The sequence below is a fragment of the Aythya fuligula genome, chromosome 4, assembly GCF_009819795.1.
Source record: "Aythya fuligula isolate bAytFul2 chromosome 4, bAytFul2.pri, whole genome shotgun sequence".
Classification (NCBI taxonomy): Eukaryota; Metazoa; Chordata; class Aves; order Anseriformes; family Anatidae; genus Aythya; species Aythya fuligula.
This window is the reverse complement of record NC_045562.1, coordinates 11,811,459-11,837,629: the sequence shown is the minus strand read 5'-3', so window position 1 is coordinate 11,837,629 and position 26,171 is coordinate 11,811,459. Positions and strand designations below refer to the sequence as shown.

At 44.5% G+C, this 26,171-nt stretch overlaps 2 protein-coding genes across 2 annotated transcripts; one reads left to right on the top strand and one right to left on the bottom strand.

Moving 5' to 3' along the window:
• The first annotated feature begins 3,986 nt into the window (after positions 1-3,986).
• Positions 3,987-26,112, top strand: LOC116488556 (probable E3 ubiquitin-protein ligase HERC3). The gene is made up of 24 exons (XM_032186212.1): positions 3,987-4,080; positions 4,699-4,831; positions 5,517-5,593; positions 6,150-6,371; positions 7,156-7,247; positions 7,850-7,980; positions 8,762-8,907; positions 9,237-9,313; positions 9,628-9,725; positions 10,212-10,271; positions 10,832-10,934; positions 14,838-15,021; positions 15,361-15,545; positions 17,063-17,158; positions 18,258-18,389; positions 18,478-18,608; positions 19,148-19,262; positions 21,088-21,378; positions 21,466-21,632; positions 22,723-22,789; positions 23,000-23,073; positions 23,705-23,888; positions 24,270-24,369; positions 24,988-26,112. Exons 1-24 carry the CDS (start codon positions 3,987-3,989, stop codon positions 25,200-25,202), a joined length of 3,174 nt encoding a protein of 1,057 aa, XP_032042103.1. The 3' UTR covers positions 25,203-26,112.
• Positions 19,990-20,770, bottom strand: PIGY (phosphatidylinositol glycan anchor biosynthesis class Y). The gene has a single exon (XM_032187304.1). The coding sequence runs from the start codon at positions 20,700-20,702 to the stop codon at positions 20,472-20,474; it is 231 nt and encodes a 76-aa protein (XP_032043195.1). The 5' UTR covers positions 20,703-20,770; the 3' UTR covers positions 19,990-20,471.
• Positions 26,113-26,171: the final 59 nt, after the last annotated feature.

Below are 26,171 nucleotides of genomic sequence, written 5' to 3'. Positions count from 1 at the left end.
ATGCCACCAGGAGAGCACTGCAGCATACTGCCACTGGGCTAAGATGCAGCATGGGAAAACCCTGCCGCAGCTGTGGCAATGCTGCCCCATGCTTAACCAGCCAGGTGGGCCCTGAGTGATGCTGCAGCTTTGGTGGCCTCTCCCAGACATGTGCTAAAATCACAGCACAAAATAATGCTAAGAAATAAAACCCGTAGCTGTTGAAAACCAGAGTAGCCATTGCTCAGACACTGGCTGGCCATTGGTCTGCTTCTGGGAGGTGGTGAGCGATGGCTCCCCCCTTCAGATTACCTCTCGTGTTCTTTTTCTCTTTCCTTCTCCTCTCCCACTTTCCCAGGGGACATGTGTGCCAGGGGTGGATGTAGACAATACACGCAACCTCCATTGTTTTGTTTCACACACATTATTCACTGGAGAGAAATCCCCCCTGATTCCCTCCCAGAGCCTTCTTGGGAGCCGTGGCTCTCCAGGCAGGTGGAGAAAATGCTCTCCTCCTCTTCCGTGTCTTCCACCTTTCTCTTCCTTTTGGCTCTCTGAGTCCTACCAGCTTTTGGGTGGTAGATTTGCAGCTCCCTTAGGTGCTTCTGCATCAGGACAATGTTTCCTTCCATCTGGTGTAATACCTCATAGCTGTTGTATGAGTACCCGCAGTGGCAGCACATCCCGGAGGAAGTTGAGGGTGTCTGGCTCACCTCCTGGAAACAAGATGCCAAAGGGGGCATGATGAATGGGACATGGGCCTTGGGGGTTAGAGACATCTACAGCTGGGCTTGGCCTCTTCTTGAGAACTTTGGGTCCTGCTGGGCTGCTCCAGGCAGCATGATGTGAAAAGAAAGCCTCAGGCAGGCCCCGTATTTTTATTCCTCAGGCATGAGCCTGTCCCTGTTTGCTCGTCTGAGGATGAGACCCACCTCTGCCTCCCAGGGGTGGAAAGAGGTCCGGGGAAGACCCGGGGCACCTTAGGGTCCTATTGAGTCCTTCATGGCCATATGGGCTGTTATTCCTTGTCCTACCCATTACTGACCCAAAGTCCAAGGCCTGGCAGTCCCAGCAACCTGGCACTGTCTGACCTGCCTGACCTCCATACTCACCTCTCTCTGGCATCTCCTTGCTTTCCTCCATAAGCAAATCCCTACAAGGAAAACCCCGCCGAGCAGGCACAGGGCTGGGATGCTCCTATAGAGCACCTCCATGGACAAAAAAGCTCCATCCAGCATGGCCAGGGAGGACCACAGCTGGTCCAGAAGGTAGGGCAGGTAGGAGCACTGGCTGCCCGTGCCAATGCCCTGGTGCTCCAGGTCCTCGGGAGCCACATCCCATATAACTGTGGCCCAGGAGGGCCGGCTGGAACAGCCAGGGCTGCTGGGGAGCTGAGAGGCCATGCAGAGCAGGAAGAGCAAGGAGAGCCCCAGGCTGAGCATTTTGCTGCTCCTGCTCTGGGCGTGATCTCTGACTGTCACCAGCAGCACCGCTGTCTGCACGCTGAGTGGGTGATGGTGCCAGCAGCCCCACAGTGCTGTCACCGATGGCCCTGCGATGTCACAAGGCCGTCATGGGGCACCCAGCAAGAGGGGAAGGTCTTGGCAGGGAGGCAGACCCTGGGGGGCCAAATTTCTCAGCCAGCTGCTCCTACAGTCACCCCCCTGCTGCGGGTCTGGGTCTGCCTCACCTCTGGGGCCTGGGCCAGAGCCCTTTTGGCAGGGGCTGTGCTCCAAAATGCTCAGTGAGGAGCTGTGCCAGTGCAGGGGCATTGCCAGGCCCCCCAGACCCATGCTCGTCCTTCCGTGCTGTTCCCAGGGGCTGTGGGGCAGCCGTGGCATTGCCTGCAGCACTGGTGGGGTGCTCAGGGGCTTTGGTGGCACAGGCAGGAGCAGATTGCGGGCCCAGCTGGTGACTCCCATACTTGTCAATAGAAATGACACAAATACCATTCTTTATTAAATGGAAGTTTTCATTCCTTATCTTTCTCCGTTTATTGACATAAACTCAAAATAAGTAACTTGCTAGGGCACATTTTTTCATGATACAAGTCTTGTGACTTCAGTGTGTTGCACAGTGGTTAAATTTGGTGTTAGACTGGTGACTGCTTTCTTCTTCACACCTTTTTCACTACTCTGTATATAGCTTTTGTTGTGGTGATGTCAGATAGGGTCATACCATTCTAAAGCACCGGTGAATCTTTCTTTCCCTTGGGAAGCTATACATGCTTGATGAGAGGACTTTTATTTTGTGGGAGTGTCGATCTGCCTGAGGCTACGTAGGAAGGCTCTGCAGAGGGATCTGGATAGGCTGGATGGATGGGCCGAGGCCAAGTGCATGAGGTTCAACAAGGCCAAGTGCAGGGTCCTGCAGTGGGAGCACAGCACCCCCAGGTAACGCTGTGGGAAGAGTGCTGGAAAGCTGCCTGTCGGAAAAGGACCTGGGGATGTTGGTCAGCAGCCAGCTGAATATCAGACAGCAGTGTGCTGGCTACTAGGGGCGGGTGGCCAAGAAGACCAACAGCTTGTTGGCTTGTACCAGAAGTAGCGTGGCCAGCAGGCCCAGGGAAGTGATTGTCCCCCTGTACTCAGCTCTGGTTGCACCTCACCCCGTGTTCAGCTTTGGGCCCCTTACTGCAAGAAAGACATTGAGGTGCTGGAGCATGTCCAAAGAGGGACTGTGAAGCATGGTTTAGTGGTAGACGTGGCAGTATAGTTAATGGTTGGAACTGGCGGTCTTAGAGATCTTTTCCAACCTTATGATTCTGTGATTCCTGTGCCTCTGCTTGGAGCACCTTCCTTCCCTTGGGAGGACTTGTTAGCTCACGCTTTGGTGCAGAGGGACCTCTAGTGTCCATTTGCAGCCCATACTTTGGCCTCACAGTCCATAGCTTGCTATTTCTTTGTCAAAAGGCCTTCCTATGTATCACAAAAGGAGACGAGGTCCCTGTAGTGTTGCAGGAAACAGGCTAGGAAAGACAAGTGCTGTTTGCTCCCCTGTAGGCAAAAGGCAAACCCAATTGTGGAACTGCTTTTGCTCAAGGACCCAGGGGTACTTGGACGATGGGGAACTGCTGTGTGTACCCTGAGTGACTTTCACCTTCATGGATGTAGCTCCAAAAGGAAAGAAAGAACTTTAGTGACTGACCTTTTCCTCTTCTCCCCTCAAGTCTCTTCATTCCTGTGCCTCTGTCTGGAGCTCCTTTGCTCTCTTTGGATGACAGATGAGCTCATCTGCTGGTGCAGAGGGACTTGACTGTGCTTTTGTGGCTTGTGCTTTGGTGTCCCAAGCCTCACAGCATTTCCCTGGTTAATGCTGAGTGCTGCAGGACCTGGGCTGGGCCCTGCCCTGGACAGCATTGCCCCAGCCCTGTCAAAGGGCTGTGTTCTCTGTCTCCACCCTGTTGTTATTTTTCACCACATTGACTTTCTGTGCCTTTTTGTTCACTCCATTCTGCTTCATTTAAATGTATCACATTAAACACTTCTGTTGTCTCAGTAATTATTTTTTTTTTCTGCAGCATTTCACTCAACGCCAGTAAGAATCTGTAAAATCACGTCCCTAGTGCTACTTTCACAGCACATCTTACCCTGCTATCCTCCCAGCTGTGCTCAGCATTCAGCAGCATGATTTCTTTTAAGCATCGGTTAAAGGTATCGGGAATACAATGAAGATGCTCTTACGTCTTTCCATGCATCTGATCCCTAACACGGGCGTCATTTATCCTACAAGGCGGTCACGTAGCCCTGCGTGTGCTCTCCTTTAGAGGCAGGGGGGGAGATTTAGCAGACAACAGCAGAGGACAAGTGAGAATGGAAAGCCTTTCGAGCGCAGATCCCCGTTTCCCAGCTCAGCACCTCCAGGCGGCAGCATCCCGGCTGCTGGGGCTCCCGGCTTTCGCTTTCGCTTTCGTTTCCCGAAAGCTGGGGCTGGCTGGGGCGGGGAGCAGGGATAAAACAGCTGCCTCGGGCTCAGCCTAGCGGTAGCAGGCTGCTTGCTATCACGGTATGGCCGGGAGAAGGACAAAGCAGCGGCAGCAGCGGCGGCAGCGGGCCGGGAAGCAGAAGCGCAGCCCCAAGCAGCAGCCGGCGGCAGCGGGAGGTGCTGGGGGGGGACCCGGCGGCGTACCGGGGGTGGGGGGACAGGGACCCTGCCAGGAGCCAGGGGACGGGGAGGAGACGGGGGTGATGGGGAAAGATGCCCCTGCCTGGCTGCATGATGTTGGTTGAGCTGGGGAGGTGAGAAGGGTGGGCGGTGGGACGGCCGAGGTGTGAATTTTGCTGCTTGCAAAATATCTGGCTTCGAGGCAACCTGTGCCCAAGCGTGTGACAGATCTAGGGCAGTCAGATAACTCAGGAAGTGCTTTTTTTTTTTTTTTTTTTTTTTTTTCCCTTGGATACTCTCCACGGCTGTGCAAAAGTATCCGTGTGCTTCTGCTGACATGTCAGTGATTGTATTCAGAGCCTGTATCTGAGAGATGGAGAAGTGTCTTCCAGTGACAGCCAGGGGAGTGGCTGGTGGACAACAAAGTAGTGCATAGGACACTGAAGCCCCAAGTGACATGGGAAAATATTGCCTATGCTTGTTGCTCTTCTTCCCAAGGAGCAGAAACTCTCGGTGAAAGCAGTAGCACACGGAGATACTGGGGAAGGAGCAGAGATGGTTGAGGTGCCTGCTTCCTTAGTGTGACTGCCATGCCTGTCTTTATCTGTGCTGTAGAACAAGTGCAGCTGCAGAGAAAGGAGAAGGCGAAATGTCCAAACTGTGATGAAACACATACACCCCTTTTCTCCTGTGATGGGAAGCTTTCCAAAGACTGGGCTGCATCTTCGGATAACTGCTTTAAGCCAAGGTAAGAAGAAGCTTCCTCAGGGTGAAGATATGCATTGCAATGGTTATAGAACATGGCCTCCTTTTCCTAAAGGTAACAGTCAAGAAACTTAGGCATGCTCTTACTGCAAAAAGGAAACAAGAATACTTGCATTTCTAAAACTCAGAACTTTCTCTTTTTTTTTTTTTTTTTTTTTTAACCAGCAAGAAATGCTCTGATCTCAAGGGTAACACTAAGATCTGAGCTGTTTGAGATACTGACGGTACAGGTTCCTCTCAGGACTCAGTAAGGATAAATAGATACACCAGTTTGCAAATGACATGCGAACTACGTGTGGTTTAGGAAAGCTGTGTGTGAAAGACCCAGGCCCACCTAAACCTCACCACCTTCTGGTTAATCCGTGAGGGTGACCAGCATCTACAAATGAAATAGCAGGATATCATTTATGGAATTTGCTCTTAACTTGCCCAGGAATGAGACTGATTCTCTTTCAGCTTCCTCAGTCACGAACCACAATCAAATCAGTTAGTGCAGCTGAAGGAGGCTTGTGTAAGAGCAGGGTGAACCAACTGAGAGACGACCGATATTTTTCTATATAAGTACTGCTAAACATCCTAGGACGTGGTGAGCAGAGGATCCTCCTCCTTTTACTTAGTCTCATGGCACAGCATCTGTTTTGATGTGGTATTTTTCCTTATCTTCGTAGGCTGGTGAAAGAACTGGGAAACCAAGAAGTTGTTCAAATAACCTGTGGGGACCATCACTCCATGGCACTGTGCAGAGGTAGTCTCTTTTATGCACACCTCTTCTCCAAATGGGAGTCCCATTTGACAGGCTCGCTCAGAAGGGAGACCTTGAACTGTGTTCAGTAGTTAGTGACACCACCAGTGAGTAATGAGCAGTGGATAGGGGACACAAACTGCTCTCTGTCAGCACTGCCCTTCCTCCCCAGCTCTCGGGGACCTGCAGATCTGTCCTTCCCCAATTCCTTAGCACTGCCCCTCCTCAAAGGTGCGTTGTGGAGAGCAGACGTGGCAGCCCCACCCTACTCTCACCAGACCTGCACATTTTTAAATTTGAGCTCTTTGCTTCATAAAAGTATGGCAATAGAGGCAACACCCTGCTTTTGCTCTTGCTGCAGTGAGTCACACAGGCAGCATGGTACTGCCCTGAAGGGGGCAGAAGCAGACAGGGAGATTGGGCTGTTGCTGCTTCTGCACTCCTAGCACTTAGGAGCCAGATCTCTGAAACCAGCACTGATTCTCACTCCCACTCCCAAAGTACAAAGACTCAGGGGAAGCATGACACAGAGCTGTTTTCTTTTGTTCCACGTGTGAAGGAGGTGAGCTCTTTACCTGGGGCCAGAACACCCGTGGACAGCTTGGAGTGGGGAGACAAGTCACACTCACCCCCACACCGCAGCTGGTGAAAGGACTAAAGGGCATCCCACTTGCTCAAATTGCTGCTGGAGGAGCTCACAGCGTTGCTGTGTCACTCTCTGGAGCTGTGTACTCCTGGGGAAAGAACGACTTTGGACAGCTGGGACTCGGACACACAGAAGGTAAGAAAATAAAGCAGTTTGAGAGCAAAGCAATAGAAAGGTATTTTCCTGCTCAGTGAACTTTCTGCACACACAGGAATTGTTCTAGAGTGCCAAATCTCTTTGGAACAGCAGTGGGTGGTAGGGACTTTGGAAGTGAGTATATCTAGATAAGTTTTTTCTTTTGAAGCTATTGCATCCTGACCAGAAAATGCATGAAGGGTCAAGGGATTTAGATATTATATATCTACAGATCATTTTGTCATCATTTTATGTGGCCAAGTGGGTAGCCTGGGCTCCTAAAACCATATGTCTCTTTCCAGGCAATCTCGTGTGAAAGAAATTCATTTTATACCTCTTTGCCTTCTTTTATTTTCTGTGAAAATAAGGTGAGAAAATAATTGAAGTCACCCACTGTCTTCAAACATGGAAGGCAAGAGCAGAGTTGCCTTAGCCAGAAAGAACCTGAAGTTGTTGAATATGTTCAACTCCTTGAAATTCAGATGTTTTGAGGCCAAGTACCTTTTGGCCAACAAACCTGAAAGTGTTGCATTTTGTTTCAGACCTAGTGTAACTGAACAGAGAAAAAACTATGAACCAGACAGAACATTATGAGAAAGAGAATGTTATAGTGGAGGGTAGAAAAAAAACCTTGAAACCAAGTCACAAATATATGAATTGCTGTAAGATAGGACTGTAAAATGAAAAAAAAATAAAAATAAAAAAAAATTAAAAAAAGTTTCTAAATCTTTATTTCTACACTTCAGTATGCTTTCACTTTATCTATGCTCTATTTTCTTTCCAGACAAGGACTACCCATCATACATTGAAGCATTAGAGCACTGGAAGACTGTATTTATCTCATGTGGGGCAGATCATACTGCAGTTCTCTCCAAGGTGAGTCTGAAATTGAAACTCAGCACCTGAGAAATGCTGGGAGAAAAGATGCACTGTTAAAACTCAACACAGAGAAATTGGAATGGCAACGCTTGCTTCCATCAGACTCTGGAGATGATCCTGAAGGCAGACTAACTGTGGTAGTGGGAAAATTGGCCTTTGCTCAGATTCATATCATCTGCATAAACAGGGAGAGAGATGGTGAATGAGAATCCTGGGGCAAAGAGAAGCAGTTCAACACTTCATACTTTTTAAACATACTTTCTTTTTTTATATATATATAGCATACTGTGAGTAAATGAGAGCAATAGGTCATTCACTAGGTTTAACTCATACAATAAAATTCTTAAACAAGAGGTAGTTATTCTCAGGAATTTTTTTTTCTTTTTTTCTTTTTTTTTTCTTTTCAGGAGTTAAAGGATTTGGGCATAAAAACAGCATCAGATTAGTCTTGATGAGAAGTGAACTGTGTTTGAATGAGGGATGTTTTGAGAAAAGGCCCATAATGCATATTGTGTCTTGCTGGGTCTCTCTCTTGATGGTGACCATCTGAATGCTGTTAATAATGCAGAGATCCTGTTGTTTGTTTCTTCATCTTCAAGGATGGCTTGGTGTGCACGTTTGGAGCAGGAGGGGCTGGCCAGCTTGGCCACAACTCCACCCGGAATGAACTAAAACCTCGTGTAGTGGCTGAGCTGTGGGGAGCAAGAGTTTCGCAGGTTGCCTGTGGAAGGTAGGAAAGTACCTTAATAAAATGTCTTTCGAGGTCTGAGTTTTAGGGAAATCACTGAAGAACAGCAGGGATGAAAGTCACCAATATGTTCAAATCCCTGTATGCTCAGCTCTCTCAGGGATCTTCCTGATCAGGCCACCCTTCTGCCAAAAACCACGTGAAATCAGGACCCTCAGCCAGTGCCAAGCAGGGTGAGAGGGCTGCAAAAACCAGCAGGAGTCCTTGGCTCTTGCTCTTCCAAGAAATGAAGGATGTGCTGGGTTCCAAAGGACAGAAGACTGTCAAAAGGCTAAGTCAGAAAAGTCATCGAGTTCCAATCTAATTCAAAAGACTGGGTGGAACCTTAGAAAGAACCAAGAAATAGTGAAAATGACCCAGTTTCATTCTGCCTTTTTGGAACTGGAACAGAAAAAATCTCCCGTTGAATTTCCTGGGTTTTGAATCAGACTCAGCAGTATGGAAATTGCACTTGGAAAAAATGGAAGGAAGTTAGCAAGGCATAACATTTTTTTTTTATTATTTTTTTTTAATGCAGAACCAGGGTAAACCATAAACATTCGGGGATAGTATAGGAAATTTAAGTCTGTATTTTTTTACTTTTTTTACTATGTTTATAGAATGAAAGGGTCCTATGGCTTCAGTTAAAGGGACTCTATGGCTGGACTGTCATGACTTCTAAAGACAAGCCTCAGCTATCCCCTCTGAAAACATATTTGTAAATTGTACTCTAACTAGCTCAGAGGTGTTAACTTATTCTGACCATTTTTCTTTTTCTGAACAGACAGCACACCCTGGTCTATGTCCCCTCCTTGGACAAAGTCTATTTATTTGGTTCTGATGAAGGACAGCTGGGAAATGAGAGAACAGCTAATCAATTGATACCACTTCCCATCAATTCACCAGTGGATAATGGAAAATCCTGTCAGGGTAATGAACAGTGCAGATGTGTACAAACTGTATTAATTTGTTCAGTTCAGTCTGGTTTCTTGATTTCCAGTTTACACTAGAAAGCTGATGGCTTATAGTTGCTTAGGCTGTTATCTCATGCTTGCTCGATAGTCCCAAACACAGTCTAGCAATGTGTAAATCTATTTGCTATTTGATTTATCACCATGAGTAATGGCCTCAAGGAATCAACTTTTAGATAGACAGCTGCTGTCTTTTTTTTTTTTTTTTAATATGCCACCTCTGTGCACTGAACTCTATGTAACAATTACTGTTTTCAACTGTTTGAAAACCTTTTTATTCTTTCACAGAAAACAATACCTCACAAAAGGTGATTAAAACTACATCAGAAGAAAATGAGAGTATTGTGCTTTGTTTGAAGGAAAGGGTATGTACATATTTGTTTACAGCTTGTAGTTTTACCATTGTTCACAATACTGTTGGAAGCTTTTGATTGTTCTATTCTGCTTTTAATGCTCCAACTAAAGATAAGTCTCTTTGCAGTTCTTTTCATGCCTACATCAGAAACAGACTTGTATTGCAATTATATTTCTGTTCTATGTTTTCTGCATCTGGGTCATGCTGGATGACCATTAATTTATTTATATTTAGGCTGAGATGTTCTTGTAGTGATTGACTTGAAAAAAAGAATCACATCTGCTATACCTTAAATTTCATCACATATTCATGCATTCCATACAGAACTCCTATCCTTTGAATGGAATTGCAACTCTGAAGGAGAATGAAGTGGATGCATGGATTCCTAATTCCCGTTCAAAACGCTGGGAAGCTATAAAAAAGTAAGTCAGAATGCTGGTGTTGATTTTTTTTTTCCCTACATATAATTTTCCCTAAAAATTACTATTCTTTGAGGACTGTTATAGGAACTGATGTTCGAGAATTTAGCTGAGGGCCATATCTTGTACCAGAAATTCTTACTTCATTTTTGCATAGGAAAAACGTGTGTTCATAAGCAACAGCCCCTTGATAACCCTTTTGAAAGAACAGAACAGATGTACTGCCTGGTTTTGGAAGCCAGTCCTTCTCATTGCAATAATTGGTTGTTAAATTGGTGAAGAGCTGACAAAGTTAAACCAGTCTGGAGACTGAGTAAAAGCTCTCAATATAGTGTTGTTAAGATTTTTTATTTGGTTATGTGGAGATACACTTGTACACATGGCTTTTGTTCTTTCAGAATTAAATAATGAAGTTGCTACTTTTGTTCAAAGGATTGTTTTTTTTCTTTGCTTTTTTTTTTTTTTTTTTTTTTTTTTTTCATTACTCAGGAATATCAGACTGATCTTTTCATCTGAGGCTTGCATCAATGGAAGCTTCCTGGAGAAGGGGTAATGTGTGCTGACATAGACATAAAAAATATTTGCTTAACATAAACTGATCACAAAGTGTTATTGTAAGCTATGTATGTAGAGAAGAATAGTTGCATCTGAATTTGCAAGAAGCAAGTCTGCATTTTCAAGGAAAAGCCTGAACTAAAATTATTTTTTATCCTGTAGTTCCTACCAAAATTTGCTGTAGAAGCTGATATTCTAGCAGACCATCCCATACTGACAACTGATGGATGATTTTAATCTTGTGAGGCAATATTACGGCTCCCACTTTATTACAGTCCATAATAGCTCCTCCCAGCACTGAAGTGCAATTCATTTTTGGGTGAAGTACAAGCAAGCCTGTTATTAACAGTTATTAACAGTGCATCACTACACAAGATGGGAATGACAGAATATCAATGAGGACACACCACAGTGAGAATATCTTTATAAAACAGGTGAAGCTGTACTCACTGGAGTTGGGGCTTAATTTTAAGTATTTTCTGATGTTAGGGTGCTTCACTGTTCAGTCAGTAATAAAAAACAACTCATTTGATTTTTTTTTTCCTTTGTGACAGAGACACACATTTCAAAACTTCCAAAGAAATTTCAGGTGTAGACATGAGAGCAGTGCAATGCTTTTATAAGAAGATCAGCAGCAAGACATTACTCTACCAGGAGGTAAGAATTTGATGTAAGAATTCTCACTACACGGACACCAAGGAGCTCTAGGTCTGACTGCTATTTTCCCCAGAGGTTTAGGTTTTCCCAGTCTTTCACAAACAAAGCAAATGCAGGACAGAGGTGTTCTGCAGCAGAGCGGGGAATCAGGGCATGCAAGGCATTTCTCACATGCACTGACTAGAGAATAAGGGGCAATGGCAACAAGTCCGGGTCTGGCGCAGCAGGCTCATCCCCGTAGGAACTTCCCACCTTCTTAGGTGCCCGTGCACAATAGGTGTGAAGCTTTGCAGGTCGATCTGAGCAACACTGGGGAATGCGGTACATCTGGCTTGGATGTGACACAAACATCACCTGCATTAAAATAGCTCCCACCAAGACAAAAAGATAGGTCACTGTTGTGGGAGACTCCCTTCTGAAGGGAACAGAAGGCCCAATGTGCAGACCAGACCTGCTTCACAGGGAGGTCTGCTGCCTCCCCAGGGCCCGGATTAGGGATGTGAAGAGAAAGCTTCTTGCCCTGGTTTGGCCCTCAGACTATTACCTGTCAGTTATTTTTCAAGTGCACAGAGATGAAGCTTCAAGACCAAGTCTGAGGACAATCAAAAGAGATTTCAGGGCCTTGTGACATAGTTGTTGAGAGGTCAGGAGTACAGGTGGTGTTTTCCCCTCTCTCCAGTTGCAGGAATTGATGAGTTGAAGAATAGGAAAAGTCAGCGAATCAGTATCTGGCTCCAAGCCTGGTGTCACCAGCAGAACTTTGGAATTTTTGACCATCAGTCATTTCACAAGACACCAGGCCTGCTGGCACTGGATGGTGTTCACCTGTCTCTAAGGGGAAAAAAGGATCTTTGCTCAGGAGTTAGCAGGGCTCGCTGATAAGGCTTTAAATTAGATTTGAAAGGGGAAGGGGATAAAACCAGGCTTGACAGAGACAAGCCTAGGGGTGATATGACAATGGTTAAAGAACAGTGTGCTAGCAAGGTCCATTGGTCTACCACCCCTGTTGAGGTAGGGGATGAAGAACCATGTGGTACCAAAGGCATGAGGGATATTGACAGGTTAGAAATCACAAAAGGAAGGAGAAGTGGTGGGGTAGCATTATGTTAGGAAGCATTTGGGTTGTCTTGAGATTAATAACGGCGATGACAGGGTTGAATGTTTATGACTGAGAATCAGAGGGAAGGCCAATGAGGCAGATGTCCTGGTGGGCATCTGTTATAGAGTGCCTAACTAGGCCGAAGAAGCAGACGAATTATCTACAAACAGCTGGGACAAGTTTCGTAATTGCTAGCCTTTGTTCTCATGGGGGACTTCAACTTATCAGATGTCTGCTGGAAATACAACCCAGCACAGAGGAAACAGTCTAGGAGGTTTCTAGAGCGCGTGGAAGTGCCACAGTGATCATGAAATAACAGAGCTTTCAATTCTTGGAAAAGTAAGGAAGGGGGTTACCAGAACTGTCACCTTGGACTTCTGGAGGGCAGACTTCAGCCTGGTAATGAGGCCAGTTGGTGGAGTCCCTTGGGAGGCAGTTCTGAAGGACAAAAGAGTCCAGGAAGACTGGATGCTCTTCAAGAAAGAAATCCTAAAGGCACAGGAGCAGCCCGTCCCCATGTGCCAAAAAATGAGCCAGCATGAAAGAAAACTGGCCTGGCTGAACAGGGAGCTGCAGCTAGAGCTTAGAAAGAAAAAGAGGGTTTATGACCTTTGGAAGAAAGGGCAGGTAACTCACGAGGACTACAAAGATGTCATGAGGCTGTACAGGGACAAAATTACAAAGGTCAAAGCCCAATTTGAGCTCATTCTGGCTATTGCTATTAAAGATGATAAAAATTATTTTATAAATACATAAACAAGAAAAGGAGGACTAAGGAGAATCTCCATCCTTTATTGGATGTGGAGGGAAACATACTGATAAGAGATGAGGAAAGGCTGAGGTACTTAATGCCTTCTTTGCCTAAGTCTTTAGCAGCAAGATCAGTTGTTCTCCAGCTATTCAGCCCCCTGAGCTGGTAGACAGGGATGCAGAGCAGAATGAAGCCCTCATAATCCACGAGGAAGTAGTTAGTGACCTACTATTCCACTTAGATGTATGCAAATGTATGAGGCCAGATGGAATCCACCTGAAGGTACTGAAGGAGTGGGTGGGAGTGCTCACCAAGCTGCTTTCCATCATTTATTAGTGGTCCTGGCTATCAGGGGAGGTCCCAGCTGACTGGAGGCTAGCAAATAGGATGCCCATTTACAAGAAGGGCTAGAAGGAAGATCTGGGAAACTACAGGCCTGTCAGTCTGAGTTCAGTGCCAAGGAAGCTCATGATGCAGATGATCTTGAGTGTCATCTCACAGCACTTAGAGGACAGCCAAGTGATCGTGCTGACTGGCATGGGTTTATCAAAGGCTGAGGAACCTGATCTCCTTCTACGATAAGGTGATGTGCTCAGTGGATGAGGGAAAGGCTGTGGATGTGGTCTAGCTAGACTTTAGTAAGGCTTATGATACTGTTTCATGCAGCATTCTCCTGAAGAAGCTGGCAGCTCAAGGCCTGGACTGGTGTATGCTTTGTTGGGTTAAAGACTGACTGGATGTCTGGGCCCAAAGAGTCATGGTGAATGGAGTTAAATCCAGTTGGAGGCCGGTCACTAGTGGAGTCCCCCAGGCCTCAGTACTGGGGCCACTTTTCTTCAATATCTTTATCAATTATCTGGATGAGGGGATCGAGTGCACCCTCAGTAAGTTTGTTGATGACACCAAGTTAGGTGTGAGTGTTGATCTGCTCGAGGGTAGGAAGGTTCTGCAGAGAACTCTGGATAGGCTGGGTTGATGGGATCAGGCCAGCTGTATGAGGTTCAACAAGGCCAACAGCATCCTGGCTTGTATCAGAAATAGTGTGGCCCGCAGGACCAGGGAAGATATTGCCTCCGCCCCCCTCCCTGTACTTGGTTCTGGGCTGCACCTTGAAAACTGTGTTCAGTTTTGGGCCTCTTGCTACAAGAAAGACATTGTAGTGCCGTAGTGTGCCCAAACAAGGGCAACAAAGCAGGTGAAGGGTCTAGAGAAGAAGTCTTATGACTTGTTCTGAGTGGCTGAGGGAGCTGGGGTTGTTTAGCTTGGAGAAGAGAAGGCTCAGGGGAGACCTTATTGTACTTTACAATTACCTCAAACGAGGTTGTAGCAAGGTGAGGATTGGTCTCTTCTCCCAAGCACCAAGTGATACAATGAGGGGGAAATGGCCTCAATTGTGCCAGTGAAGGTGTAGGTTGGATATTAGGAGAAATTTCTTTACCAGAAGGGTTGTGTGGCATTGGAATGGGCTGTCCAGGGAAGTGGTTGAGTCACCATCCCTGGAGGTCTTCAAGAAGCCTTAGATTTAGACCTTAGTAGCATAGTTTAGTGGTGGGCTTTAGGACTAGGTTAAAGGTTGGACTAGATGATCTTAGGGGTCTTTTCCAACCTGAATGATCCTATGGAAAAAAAAAACAAACAACCTTTCAGGAAGCTTCTTGAAGAGTTTGTTTGTTGTCTCTGCTGAAGCTGAATCCTGGAGAGGTGAAGTTTTATGAAAGTCTTAGTGTAGGGAATAAGACGTTTTACAAAAAGCTGCCAGGCTTCCCAATGAAGAGAAATGATGGCAGAATTACCCCAGAAAGAAGTTGTCTGTCTTCTACTGGGGGAAATAAGTGGATGAATGAGTTACCCAAAATCAATCAGAAAACTGACTAATTCAGGAATTGAATTTAAAGGTAGTATCCTAGACCTAGTGTATGAAGGAAGATTTGTGAATGAAACGAATTCTGTGCTAACCTAAATCATAGATTGTTTTGGCATAACACAATTGCATTTTTAATCCTTTTTTTTTTCTTTTCTTTTCTTTTTTTTTTTTTTTTTTTTTGTTCTGAAGGTGCAAAATGGAATTGCGAATTTGCTGTCATCATTGTCTTCCTCTCCCATCTCACCAGAAAATTTCAGAGTCTACTTGATTTTGCCTTTTATTCTTCAGGGAGATGATGATAGCTCTTACCATTTTCTCCAGCTGTTAGCAAAAGCCATTTTGAAGCTCCAGAAGAAGGACCGGAAAGTTCTTGGTAGGGTTGGAAGTTGATGGAATTGAATGATTAAATGTTTGGTCATTTTGGGCTGTGGAGCAAGAAATAGTATTGTTGATGTAATTTGTTCCAGAGTTCAGCCTGGAAGAATTGCTTTTGGTAGAAACGCAAATATGGGGACTACTACAGAAAAAGCAGGCACAAGAAAAACAGTGTTTTTCAATCTGAGGTTTACTAGTTTTGTACTATGAAATTAAGCATTTTGTTTTGTTCAGTTGATAAGAATGGAAAATGCAACTTAATCCAAAAAAAAAAAAAAAGTAGTTATTTGCATGTTACCTGTGGTGGATATCTTACTAGCTGTTGTTTTATTTACAGAATGCCTGTGGTCAAATCTAGACACATTATCTTTCAAGAATCTGGTCTGTATATATCAGAAGCTTTCGCAGAATGTAATGTCTCGGTTTTTCATATATAATGGACTGTTGCAAATATATGTCTTTCGACACGAGACTCCCATTGGACTGCAAGAGGCTTTGCAAATACTGCATATTCTTTACCAGGTGAGAAAGTGATTGGATCCAGATTAGAAAGGATGTATCAGTATGATTTAGAATATTTCAATCATTTTTCTTTGTTGAATTTTCTGTGTTTCCTTCTTATGAGGAAACATGGTGCTTTGACATTCCTTCAGGAATCTTTTTAGCATGTCTTTGAAGGAGTTGAGTTGTCCCACTACCTACCTATTACTGTCACGCTACCTACCCCAAATCATGCTCTTGAGCAGTGCCTGGCTGACTGTAGAAATGAATCATGGTTGAGGTTGGAAGGGACCTCTGAAGATCATCTAGTCCAAAGCCCCTGCCAAACATGATCACCTAGAGCACAAATGAAGAACTGAAGCATGTTATAGCCTCAAGGTGGGAGGGAATGCTTTCAGTGAGGACTGCATGCCTTGATGCATGTTGAGCTATGGGTGTAGCTGGTGGTTTTACCATGCTATGCAGTTGCACACCACAACGGCTCTCTGACTTCCCCTCCTGAAAGAAAAAAGGGGAGAAATACGATGGAAAGGGCTCTAGGGTTGAGATAAGGACGGGCAGATCACCCACCAATTATCATCATGGGCAAAGCGGAGGGGCCCTTTTGGAGGCAGGTGAAACTGGCTCTTATCTGACATAGGGCAGCTTCTGGGCTCCTCACAGAGGCCACCCCTGCATCCCCCCGCTACCAAGCCCTTGCCATGTAAAAGCAGCACAGTGGTGCCTGGTAGAGAGATCCCTCACCCCAGTAACTGCTCACAGCATTTACATGATGGCCCACCTATTTGGCACAGCATGGCTGTCACAGCAATACTGTAGGATGCTTTAAGAGCCTGTTACCTGAGAAGTTTTCTGAAACAGAAGAATTATAACGTGTTTAGCTGCATGTGAATAAGGGGAAGAGAGGGGACAATAGCTGTATTCTTCTCAAAAAAAAAAAAAAAAAAAAAAAAACATCCTTTCTCTTGCTGAGGTTTTCAAAGTTTAGGAGAGGGGAAAGCTCAAGCATGCACTCAGTGTGAATCAGAGAACTGATAAACTTGGTTCAGGATTCAGTATCCTTTTGGCTGAGAATGCAGACTTGGACCTCTAAGTTTATACTGTTAAATCTATTCACCGGATAAAACTCAAGTGCAGGAGGGTACTCCTCAGTAAGCGGTGACATCATTTGCAGCTTTACATGGTCACTTTCCCTCCCAAAATCACATCTTTGTCAGGCAACAAACATGCAAGTGAGTGAGGAACTTCAGATTCTCTTGCAACATGACAGACAAAGTGACAAAAATACCGTTCATGTTGCAATCTTGGTAACGAGTCTTTGTTGTAAATGAAAATCATGTTCCTGCAAGTTTTTACATGGTTTTCTGTGACTTGCCACTGTTGAGTGCTTCTATAGTGTTGTAGTGTTTCTATACTTCCATTTCTGTGACGGGTCTCAGAGCTATTTCTGCTGAGAGTCCTGTTTCTCCTTAGTCCTGTCCTGCTTACAGATGCATAGCTCAGCAGTTCTGCCTTTCATATTGTGTCTATCAATGCAGGTGAACACCAGGGCTGGCTTCAGACTACAAGAAGACAACTTCTATGTGCCTGAAGCGAAAAGGATTGTCAAATATTTATTCAACAGGAGACATGAAGTAAGTATAAAATCCTAGAGCAGCACAAAACACTTATTCTGCTGTTTTGTAAATCAATATATATGGAAGTCAACTCTAAACTCTACCCAAGTGACAGTGCACTTTCCCACTCCTCTGGCTGTCCTAAATCATGCAAGCCATTTACAGTCTCAATATTTCAGCAGCTACAATAGTACCTTTCCTTTGATGACTCCCTGGTTCAGAGGGTTCAGAGAGTCAGGGCTGTTCCCAACAGCTTAGATCTGTTTGCTTCAAACTGGTGATGAGTATGAAATAGGAGTGTGAAGGATGGTTGCTATGCTGCTTGTATACTTCTAGATTTTATGATATTTAATTAACAGAATTATTGTGAGATCTCTTTAAACTTTTATGGAGAAACCCTATTGAGCACTTCCATTTACTTATATCTAAAAGCAGTGTTAATAATATTAAAATCTGTGAAATGGTTCACTTCTTCACTTTTAATAACAATATGTCTAACTTGGGTGTCCAGGACATTTTTACTATTTTTACAAGGTCCAGGGGGACCTTGATGGGGTTGAGAGGTGGGTGTGTGTGAACTTCATGAGATTCAACAAGGCCAAGTGCAAGGTCCTGTATCTGGGCCAGGGCAACCCCAAGCACAAATACAGGCTGGGAGAATGGACTGAGAGCAGCCCTGAGGAGAAGGACCTGGGGATGCTGTTTGACGAGAAGCTTGATGTGAGCTGGCAATGTGAGCTTGCAGCCCAGAAAGGAAGCCCAAGGAATAAACTTACTGTTTTATTCCTGGGATACTGTAATGCATGTCTGCCTACACAGACAGTTCTGCAAAAATTCAGATGCCTCCTTATCGGTTTCCCATTCATGCTAGTGGTTAGAAGCCACTTTTATGAAGCGTGCCTCTCTGTTGGCATAGTGTTCATGTACAAAGTATGTACATGTTGGTACATGTACAGGTATGTTGGTAGAGTGTTCATATTCTGTTGGTATAGCGGTCACGTACACACCAAAGGCCTTTTTCAGAAATAGATGATGGCAGTTCAATCTCTACACGTACCCCCAAACTCTCATCTTGCGAGTAAAAAATCATCATGTCTTCTCTTCTTTGTGATTTCAGGTGATGTTTCATCGGGACATATTTCAGAGTACTCTAGGGATGCTGATCAAATATCCATGCATCTTTGACATGCACGACAAGATCCAGGTTCATTATTTAGATTGTGACAGTCTGTACACATGTAATGAGTTTGTAAGTGTGACCAATTTATGTATTTATTTTTTACAATTTAGAAGAGAGAAACGCACTTCTAATGAATGGTTATGTAATTCTTCAACAGCTAGGCTTTTTATGCGAGGCACCCTTTATTTTACATGTCAGACGAGAACACCTTCTGCATGACATACGGCCTCTAATGACAGCACGAAAGGATGAGTTCAACAGGATGTTAACAGTAAGATATCAAAATATGTTGTTTTATTAGCTCTAAATGTATTACTGCACTGTTCTGAAGTATTATAAGGAAGTTCCACCGGGGATGTAAAGTAAATCAGGAGGGTAGTATTTTACATTCCTGTTCCAGGTAGCCATTAGGCTTTCTGGGCATAATTTAAATCCAAGTGGCAGTGCTATTTACTGTGAAGCTGCTTTGGGATAATGTAATAGGATTGCTCAGGAAACTGGTAATTGGCAAAGTCCATCACTATTACTGCTACAATGATTTTGAAGACTCTAGGCTGGTTTTCTTCAATACTAGCCCTGCCCTGCAAAAGCAGTTAGCTGGCTGACGTGGGATCCAAGCACCTGCCCAGAGCTGAGGACCACGTGCCTGTGTTCTGTCACCAACACAAGGGCTGTCAGTCTGGTACTGCACCTAGGCATTATCTGATTCTGTTTCTTCCCAGGTGAGACTTCTTGCTGGCCAGAGCTGTCAAAGCTTTTCCTTCCTATACATTTAGGAAAAGATTCACAAATAGCTTCTAGAGCTCCTCTTCCTTCCCCCTCCTTAGTACAACAGCTAAAAAGGGAACTTCTTACACTGAAAATAAGGCTTGTGCTCTGTACTATCCTCTAGATGAGCCTCTCTCCACTGATCATAGAAGGAGCCCCAACAAGTTCCCAGATGTTGGCTAGTCAGCCTTCAAATACACCTCTTCTGCACGCTGCCTTTCATACTATAGATCACACCATTATTTGCACAGCAGCTACTTGGTCAATTTGATTAGTGTCTCACCAACAGACACTACTGTCTATAGACACTACTACTAAGATCTGCAACACTTACAACTTCGTGCTTCATTTCTGAAGTGTTCAGCAGGTAAAGGACATTCTGTCACTCCACTCTCTAGTCTTACTGTAAACGGGAACAGGGAAGGTTGAAGTATTTAGCAGAAGTATCTTCTGTTTGCTCTCTACTGAAGATGCTGAGGAAGAGATTGTGTTAAGGGGAAAGATACCCTATATATGTATGTAGTATTTGTAGCTGCTGACTTGGCTACTAAATCCTGGGCTCAGTAAGTTGTTTTTCCTCCAACCTGTCAGGAGACGTTTCTTTAATGAAGCTGACCCAGCATGGCTATCAAACGTGTGCACTCAGACACACTTAACAAATACAATAAGGACATAAATCTCTGAAATAGACACTGAAATATGTTGTAGATGATTCTGCACAACAAAACCCCTAGATGCACAAATACATCTTTTCTGGGCAGCAAGCAATGCTTTTGTTTGCCCGTCTTCTTCTTACAAAAAAACAAACAAACAAACAAAAAAAAAAACACAAAAGCAAGCAGTTGCTGGATGTACAGTCATGGGTGTCATCCCAAGTAAATTTTTTCATTTAACTCAGAGCTTGTTATTAAACATCAGCCTAGTTTATTTTATGTTCTTCTGACAGTGGGACAAATACATTTCAATACACACATCACTTCAAGACATATGAACAGAATTACAGCTTCATGACTCAAAGAGAGACTCATACTGCCACGTTGTCATTGCTTATTATCTGTTATTTCAAAACGCGTGCTGTCTTATCTAACAAAGATAACTGCCACCTATAAGATTTTCAGTAGTACCATTAGAAACAGAGAACGTTCTTGAAGAGAGATGCTAGAAAGAGTTAATGCTTCTTGTTAGTCTTCCTCTCTATCTTCCTTAGCAGTAATTAAGTAATGGGCTTGCTGCAGCAGACTTTATACAGTTCCAGATACCACTAGGAAAAGTGACAGTCACTAGGGCCAGCTGGGAACTCTCTCAAATCAACTGTAGCGCCCTGTGAAATTAAACTGTGTTGCTCTAGAGAAGCATGGGGGGGGGGTTAGCAAACGCACTGCACTAGTTGTGCCTGAAAAGCTTAATCCCCATCCAGGTCCACAGGTGGAAGAACACATAAACTGGTATAGTAATGGGAAGGAGGAGGCTGTAGAAACACAAGCTGTTGGTGCTGGTGCAGCCCTGCGGGAAGGTCTCGTCCACCGCGGCGGCGTAGAACAGGCCTGCTAGGGACAGGAGCGGGACGAGGACGGTCAGCGTGGGCAGGGAGGGCAGCACGCCGCCTCCTGCCATCGCCTCACTGCTGGGGCCCGGCGGGCCCTGAGGTCTCCTTCACGGCCTCAGCCTGCTTCTGCGTTCTCCTGGCCGCCTCCGGGATCATGTTGGGGATGCCATCGATGACAGGGTAGGCGATGCCCAGCTCCTCGTTGACGAGCTCGTTAGCCGACTCGTCGTACCTGGGCAGCCAAGAAAGAGAAAAAAACAACAATAATAATAACTCGAAGGGAGAGGCGAACAACTTAGCTTTGCCCTTCAGCGCCCGCTCGGCCCCCCCCGCTCACCTCAGCGGCCGCTTGGAGAGCGGGCACACCAAGAAGCGCAGCAGGGAGGGCTCCAGCCCCGGCCCCTGCCCGCCGCCCTGCCCGCCCGCCCCGCGGCTCCCCGCCGCCCGCCTCAGCGCCGCCACGGCCCCGCGCCCGGCCCGCAACATGGCGGCCGCGCCGCGGTGCTGAGGCGGGACGCGCCGGGCTGCGCGGCGGGCAGGGCGCGATGGGTTCCGGGCGGCGCTCGGGTCCTCGCCTCACCGGGCTCTCCCCGCGGCCCGCAGGTGGTGTTCGTGGGCGAGGCGGGGCAGGATCTCAACGGGGTGTCCCGGGAGTTCTTCACCGTCGCCGCCAGGGCTTTCAGCGACCCCCAGAGCGGTGCCTTCCGCCACTACCTGTCCCGGCTGCTCTGGTTCCCCGCTCAGGTAAGGCGGCGCAGCAGCCCCGCTGCGAGGGAAATGGGCTTCAGGAAAGACAAAGTTAGGACTTCTTCTGCTTTTATTTTTAACTAGGTGCCAAGCCACGACGACACGTTTGTCCTGATCGGGATCCTGTGTGGGATGGCTGTGTATAACAAGTGCCATGTGCCCTTCCCTTTCCCCGCCGCGCTCTTCAAGAAGATGTTGAACGTCGCGCCCACCCTGGAGGATCTGAAGGAGCTGATGCCAGCAGTCGGCAGGTACAAGCTAAGAGTGTCCTAAGCTGGGAGATGCCTAAGGGATTTCCTAATTTGTGGTGAAACTACAGTTCAGGCAGCTCTCCTGGTTTGGTGATGTGCACAGAAATCATGAAAGCAGTGTTAGGTACACCTGCGGCAATGATATTTGCCATTGCCGGGCTGCTACAAACCACAGTGTTTCCAAGGAGGCTCCTTGGCCAGGAGTACAGCTATCAAACAGCTGCTGGCATCAACAAAACAAAAAAAGTCAAGTCCTGAACGCTGGAAGCAGTAGGGATGCCACTCCATGTGAGCTTAAGTCCACACTAGCAATACATGGTTCATAAATACTTCAAGCTGTACTTTAGACTTGAAACAACAACCTTATTTATTTAACTATTTATTACTAATTTCTACAATGATTTTAAAGTAGGCAGTGATGAGCGCAGTATTAACCTATGCTGCAGTCACGTCAAATCTGAGAACCAAGGTGCAGGGTTCCCACATACTGAGAAAGGAGATAACAGGCTGATACTGCAGGAAGAGGTGCTGCTGCCACCAGCATAAAGCTCCTAGGTACCTGAAGCCTGGCTTACACACAAGTGCTATCAACAGTTGATAGGAACCTTTTCCCTAGAGCCAGTGACTGTGTCAATGTGCAGAAAAGCCCTCAGTATACTGCGGGTTGCCAGCAATGCTTGGAGAGACACTGTTCTATAAAGCAGTTCTCCCAGATCATCCAGATGCATCCCAGATGCACACGTAATTCCTTACTAGATGGTCTTTGGAAGGATAAAGCTGTGGTCTGAGCCCACTTGCCACTGTAATTGTTCTCTGTAAAATCCCCACAGAGCATGGAGATGGTCTTGCTTGGAATCCTTTGCAATCAAGGCATTTGCCCTTAAGTCATGGCAATTGTAGAACCCAAGTGTATAAATCAGTTTAGGGCCACATTATGGAGGTTCTGTGTGAGTACAAGTACTCTGTATGCATGTGCATTTAAATACTGCTTGTCAAAGGATGCTTTTCAGCAGAATCTGAGTGTGTGACGAATCGTCTTAATGTCTCTTCTCTATTTTTCCTTTTTTTTTTTTTTTTTTTTTCTTGAAAGGAATCTTCAGAATATTTTGAATGAAGAATCTGAGGATGAGCTTGAGAGCCAGGACATGACCTTCGTGGTAAGATGCCACTGTGTCATTTAGATGTGCCGACCATGTAACTGAGGCAAGACAGTATCCCACTGCAAATGATACAAAAACTTGTCTGTAAACACAAAGTAGCGAGACTGCTGGGTCAAGCCCTGCAGAAAGAAAGAGTAACAGATATAGCTCACATATGCCTATTATGTGTAAGAAATATGGCATCCAATATTTTCGTTTTCTGTGCAGCTACTGGAAGAAGGAGGTTCCGTGGTTGACCTTAAAGAAAACGGTACCAACATCCCTGTCACTAAGCAAAACAGGTCAGTTTTATTTTTCTTATCCTGTTATCTCTTATGAGTATACAAAATGTCGTATCTATACTCATCCCCACATATTCCTTGAAAATACTGAGCATCAACATTGTGCTGTTCATCTCAGTCCAATAACTTGTTTGCTTTCAGTTCTTGCTCTTTATGCTGTCTGTGTGCCAGACATCAGCAGTTTAGGGATCCCTGGTCATCCTGACGTTGGCATATGCAGGGATACCTGGTCTTTTCAGGGAAGTTCCTAACAAATATGTAAAATGTCCCTGAACAGCATTTTCAGGGAAATACAGACAACTTGTTTGGGAGATCAGGTACAGGTACACCTCTGTAAGATTTTTTTAATGAGCAAAATATTCCCTGCTTAGTTATTTGTATGAAACATATCTTGTACGTGATGGAAGAGGAGCAATCTGTCAATGAGGATTTGTGTTAATATTAACCTCAGCACAGAGGACACAGAGCAAGTCTATGGCCTGAGTTATGCAGGTGACTGCTTTCAGTAAAGAGTTTTGAAAATAAAGCAGGTCAAACGGAGTAAAGAAAAAGGAAACAAAGAGTTCTATGTATTTCTCTTTTTCAAAAGTCACATCTTGTGTTACTTGTTTGAATCAAAATATTTTTGCAGGAAGGAATTTGTTGACTTATACGTGAATTACATATTCAATGAATCAGTGCGGAAGCCATTTGAGGACTTTATGCAAGGTTTTTTAAGAGGCTGTCCAGCTAGAAGCTGGAAGATGTTTCTCCCTGTTGAGCTCCAAGTTCTTCTCCTGGGACACGCAACATATGACTGGCATCTGCTGCAAAAGGTATTGGATACAAGCAGAGGGGCTTTCTGCTGGTTTGCACAAGGTGTTTGCTGAGCAAAACCTCCTTCAGTCCTGCTCTCTTATTGAATGTGTAGGTCAGGAACACAAACATAGTAGCTCAAGGGACTCTTTTAATCATTTGTAACATTGGTTTGAGTCTGTTTCTAATCCACACTAGGTACAAGAAAATAGGGGGATAAAAATTAAATTGTAGCTCAAGGATTGTCATATGGATCTTTGAAAGACAAATGAACAAGCAGATTCCAGTCAAGAGGATTTGAACATCTATGAACAGGATTATAAAATTTATCAGATAAACTGTTGTTGCTTTAAATAAAAATGGAAATAACAAAGCCAGTTTTATTTTTATCTCTTTAACAGAATGTGATATACAGAAACTATCAAGAGTCACATCAAACCATCAGGAATTTTTGGACTGTGTTTTTCAGGCTCCCAGAAGAAAAAAAGAAAAAGTTTCTTGGTAATATTCAGACATTCTAAACTTTTCTATAGCCCTTTTCTCTCTCTCTCTCTCACAAGATACATCTAGACGTTTGTGTGTGAAAACTACTGTAGATCCAAACTGCTTTTCAGCATGATTTTCCCCCCATTTTCTAGTGAAAGCCACAAAGGATTAATGCTAAGAATAATACAGACACAGGTCTGACCCTTCTCACCTCCCTTGAAGCTTGCTTAAAGGCATCTGACACCCTCAAATCTTGCAATTACCTTACCCCTTACTTTTGTGGATATCAGTTGTTGGTCAGAGGCCTCAACTTGCATGCTGACACAAGCAGTTTAGCTTTCTCAAAGGAAGCTACCTCATCCTTTTTAAAGGTAGAAGATCAAACCTAGCCTGGGTTTTCTCATCCACAAAGCCTATATAAGTTAAAGTAGAAGATGGTTTGTAATTATTACAAATCAGCAAGAGAATTTATTATAATTGGGTACAAATTGAGCAACACAAAACAATTAGCTTATGGAAATAGTTATGTTTACACTGATTTTCCTTCATATGTTTTTCATCCACAGATGACATTTTCTTGTTTGTTTGTTTTTAATTTGCTAACTTGCCTTTGTTCCATCCCCCTTTGTTTAGCTTTTTTGTCAGGATCTGATCGAATCCCTGCCTTAGGACTGGAATATTTACGATTTACTATTGAAGATCCTAGATGGGAAAATCCAGATAATTTTCTTCCTCGAGTTAGTACCTGCAGCTACATTCTCTACCTCCCCAGGTACAGCAGTAAAGATATACTAAAGAAACAGATCCTCTGTGCCATAGAGCATGATGAAGGTTTTGCCTTGCAGTGACTTTTGGTCAGGAGCATGTTAAAGCACAAACAGGAAAGCAAGTCTTTGTTTCACGTGTAATATTTTTCCTCTTGGTAACTGATTTACTGCTTTCTAGCCTGACTTTTTTTTTTTACTGTACTTCATAAACACTTGACTGTTTGTTTTGACTAAGGTTGTATATTGTATATATTCTTGATGGTTAGATTATAAAGTTAGTAAAGAAAAGAACCCTATTTAACATGCTTGCAAGAAGCAAGTTGGTAAATGAGTATATTTACATGTATGCTCATCCTAATTGCGCTGTAGTGGTCTTCTTTAGTTGGTTGAGCTTTCAACAACAGGGTTTCTGTGATTTGTACGTTACCAAACACACAGCGTATGCTAAAGTCATTGTCACAAGAGGAGGCCAAGGTAACATCTTAATTTGTGTTAGTCAAGGATGCCCTTGGAGAGCAACCAGCCCTAAGGAGACCTGATCCATTAAGTTGTGAATTGAAGGAGCAATCTGTACGTAGCTGAATATGGCCTTTTACTTATCTGAGAGAAGTTCTTAGGAGGAGGATTTGATCATTCCTAGACTTGGTCAGCACTGTAAAGCATTAATTTGTAAATTAATTGTTGTTTGTAATTAATGTAATTAATTTGTAAAGCATTAATTAGTTTGTTGTGTTGCTTTACATCTTCTAAGGAGATGGCTGGCAATTAAAACAGAATTTTAGGCCTGCAGAGCGTTGTGAATATGAGGCTTGCAGGACTGTTGGAAGCTCATTGCCAAAACTGTTTAACACTGGCAGGATATTGGCAATGTCAGGCGGGAAGCACAGGCAGAATGTGTATTTTCTCTATATATTTTGCTTTATGTAAAAAAAATAATAATTGAGGGATAGCAGTCATGATTTTTCTGCCGTCCTTTTTTCTTTGGTGTAAGTGTGTCAGTAGATGTACATATGTAAAGAAGTTTTTACTGTGCTAAATTAAATGATGATT

Coding starts and splice junctions, on each gene's coding strand:
- PIGY (XM_032187304.1), bottom strand. CDS start 20,702: ATGGCAGGAGGCGGCGTGCTGCCCTCCCTGCCCACGCTGACCGTCCTC.
- LOC116488556 (XM_032186212.1), top strand. CDS start 3,987: ATGGCCGGGAGAAGGACAAAGCAGCGGCAGCAGCGGCGGCAGCGGGCC. Junction 18,390..18,477: donor TGTACACATGTAATGAGTTT/GTAAGTGTGACC, acceptor ATTCTTCAACAG/CTAGGCTTTTTATGCGAGGC. Junction 24,370..24,987: donor AAAAAAGAAAAAGTTTCTTG/GTAATATTCAGA, acceptor CCCTTTGTTTAG/CTTTTTTGTCAGGATCTGAT.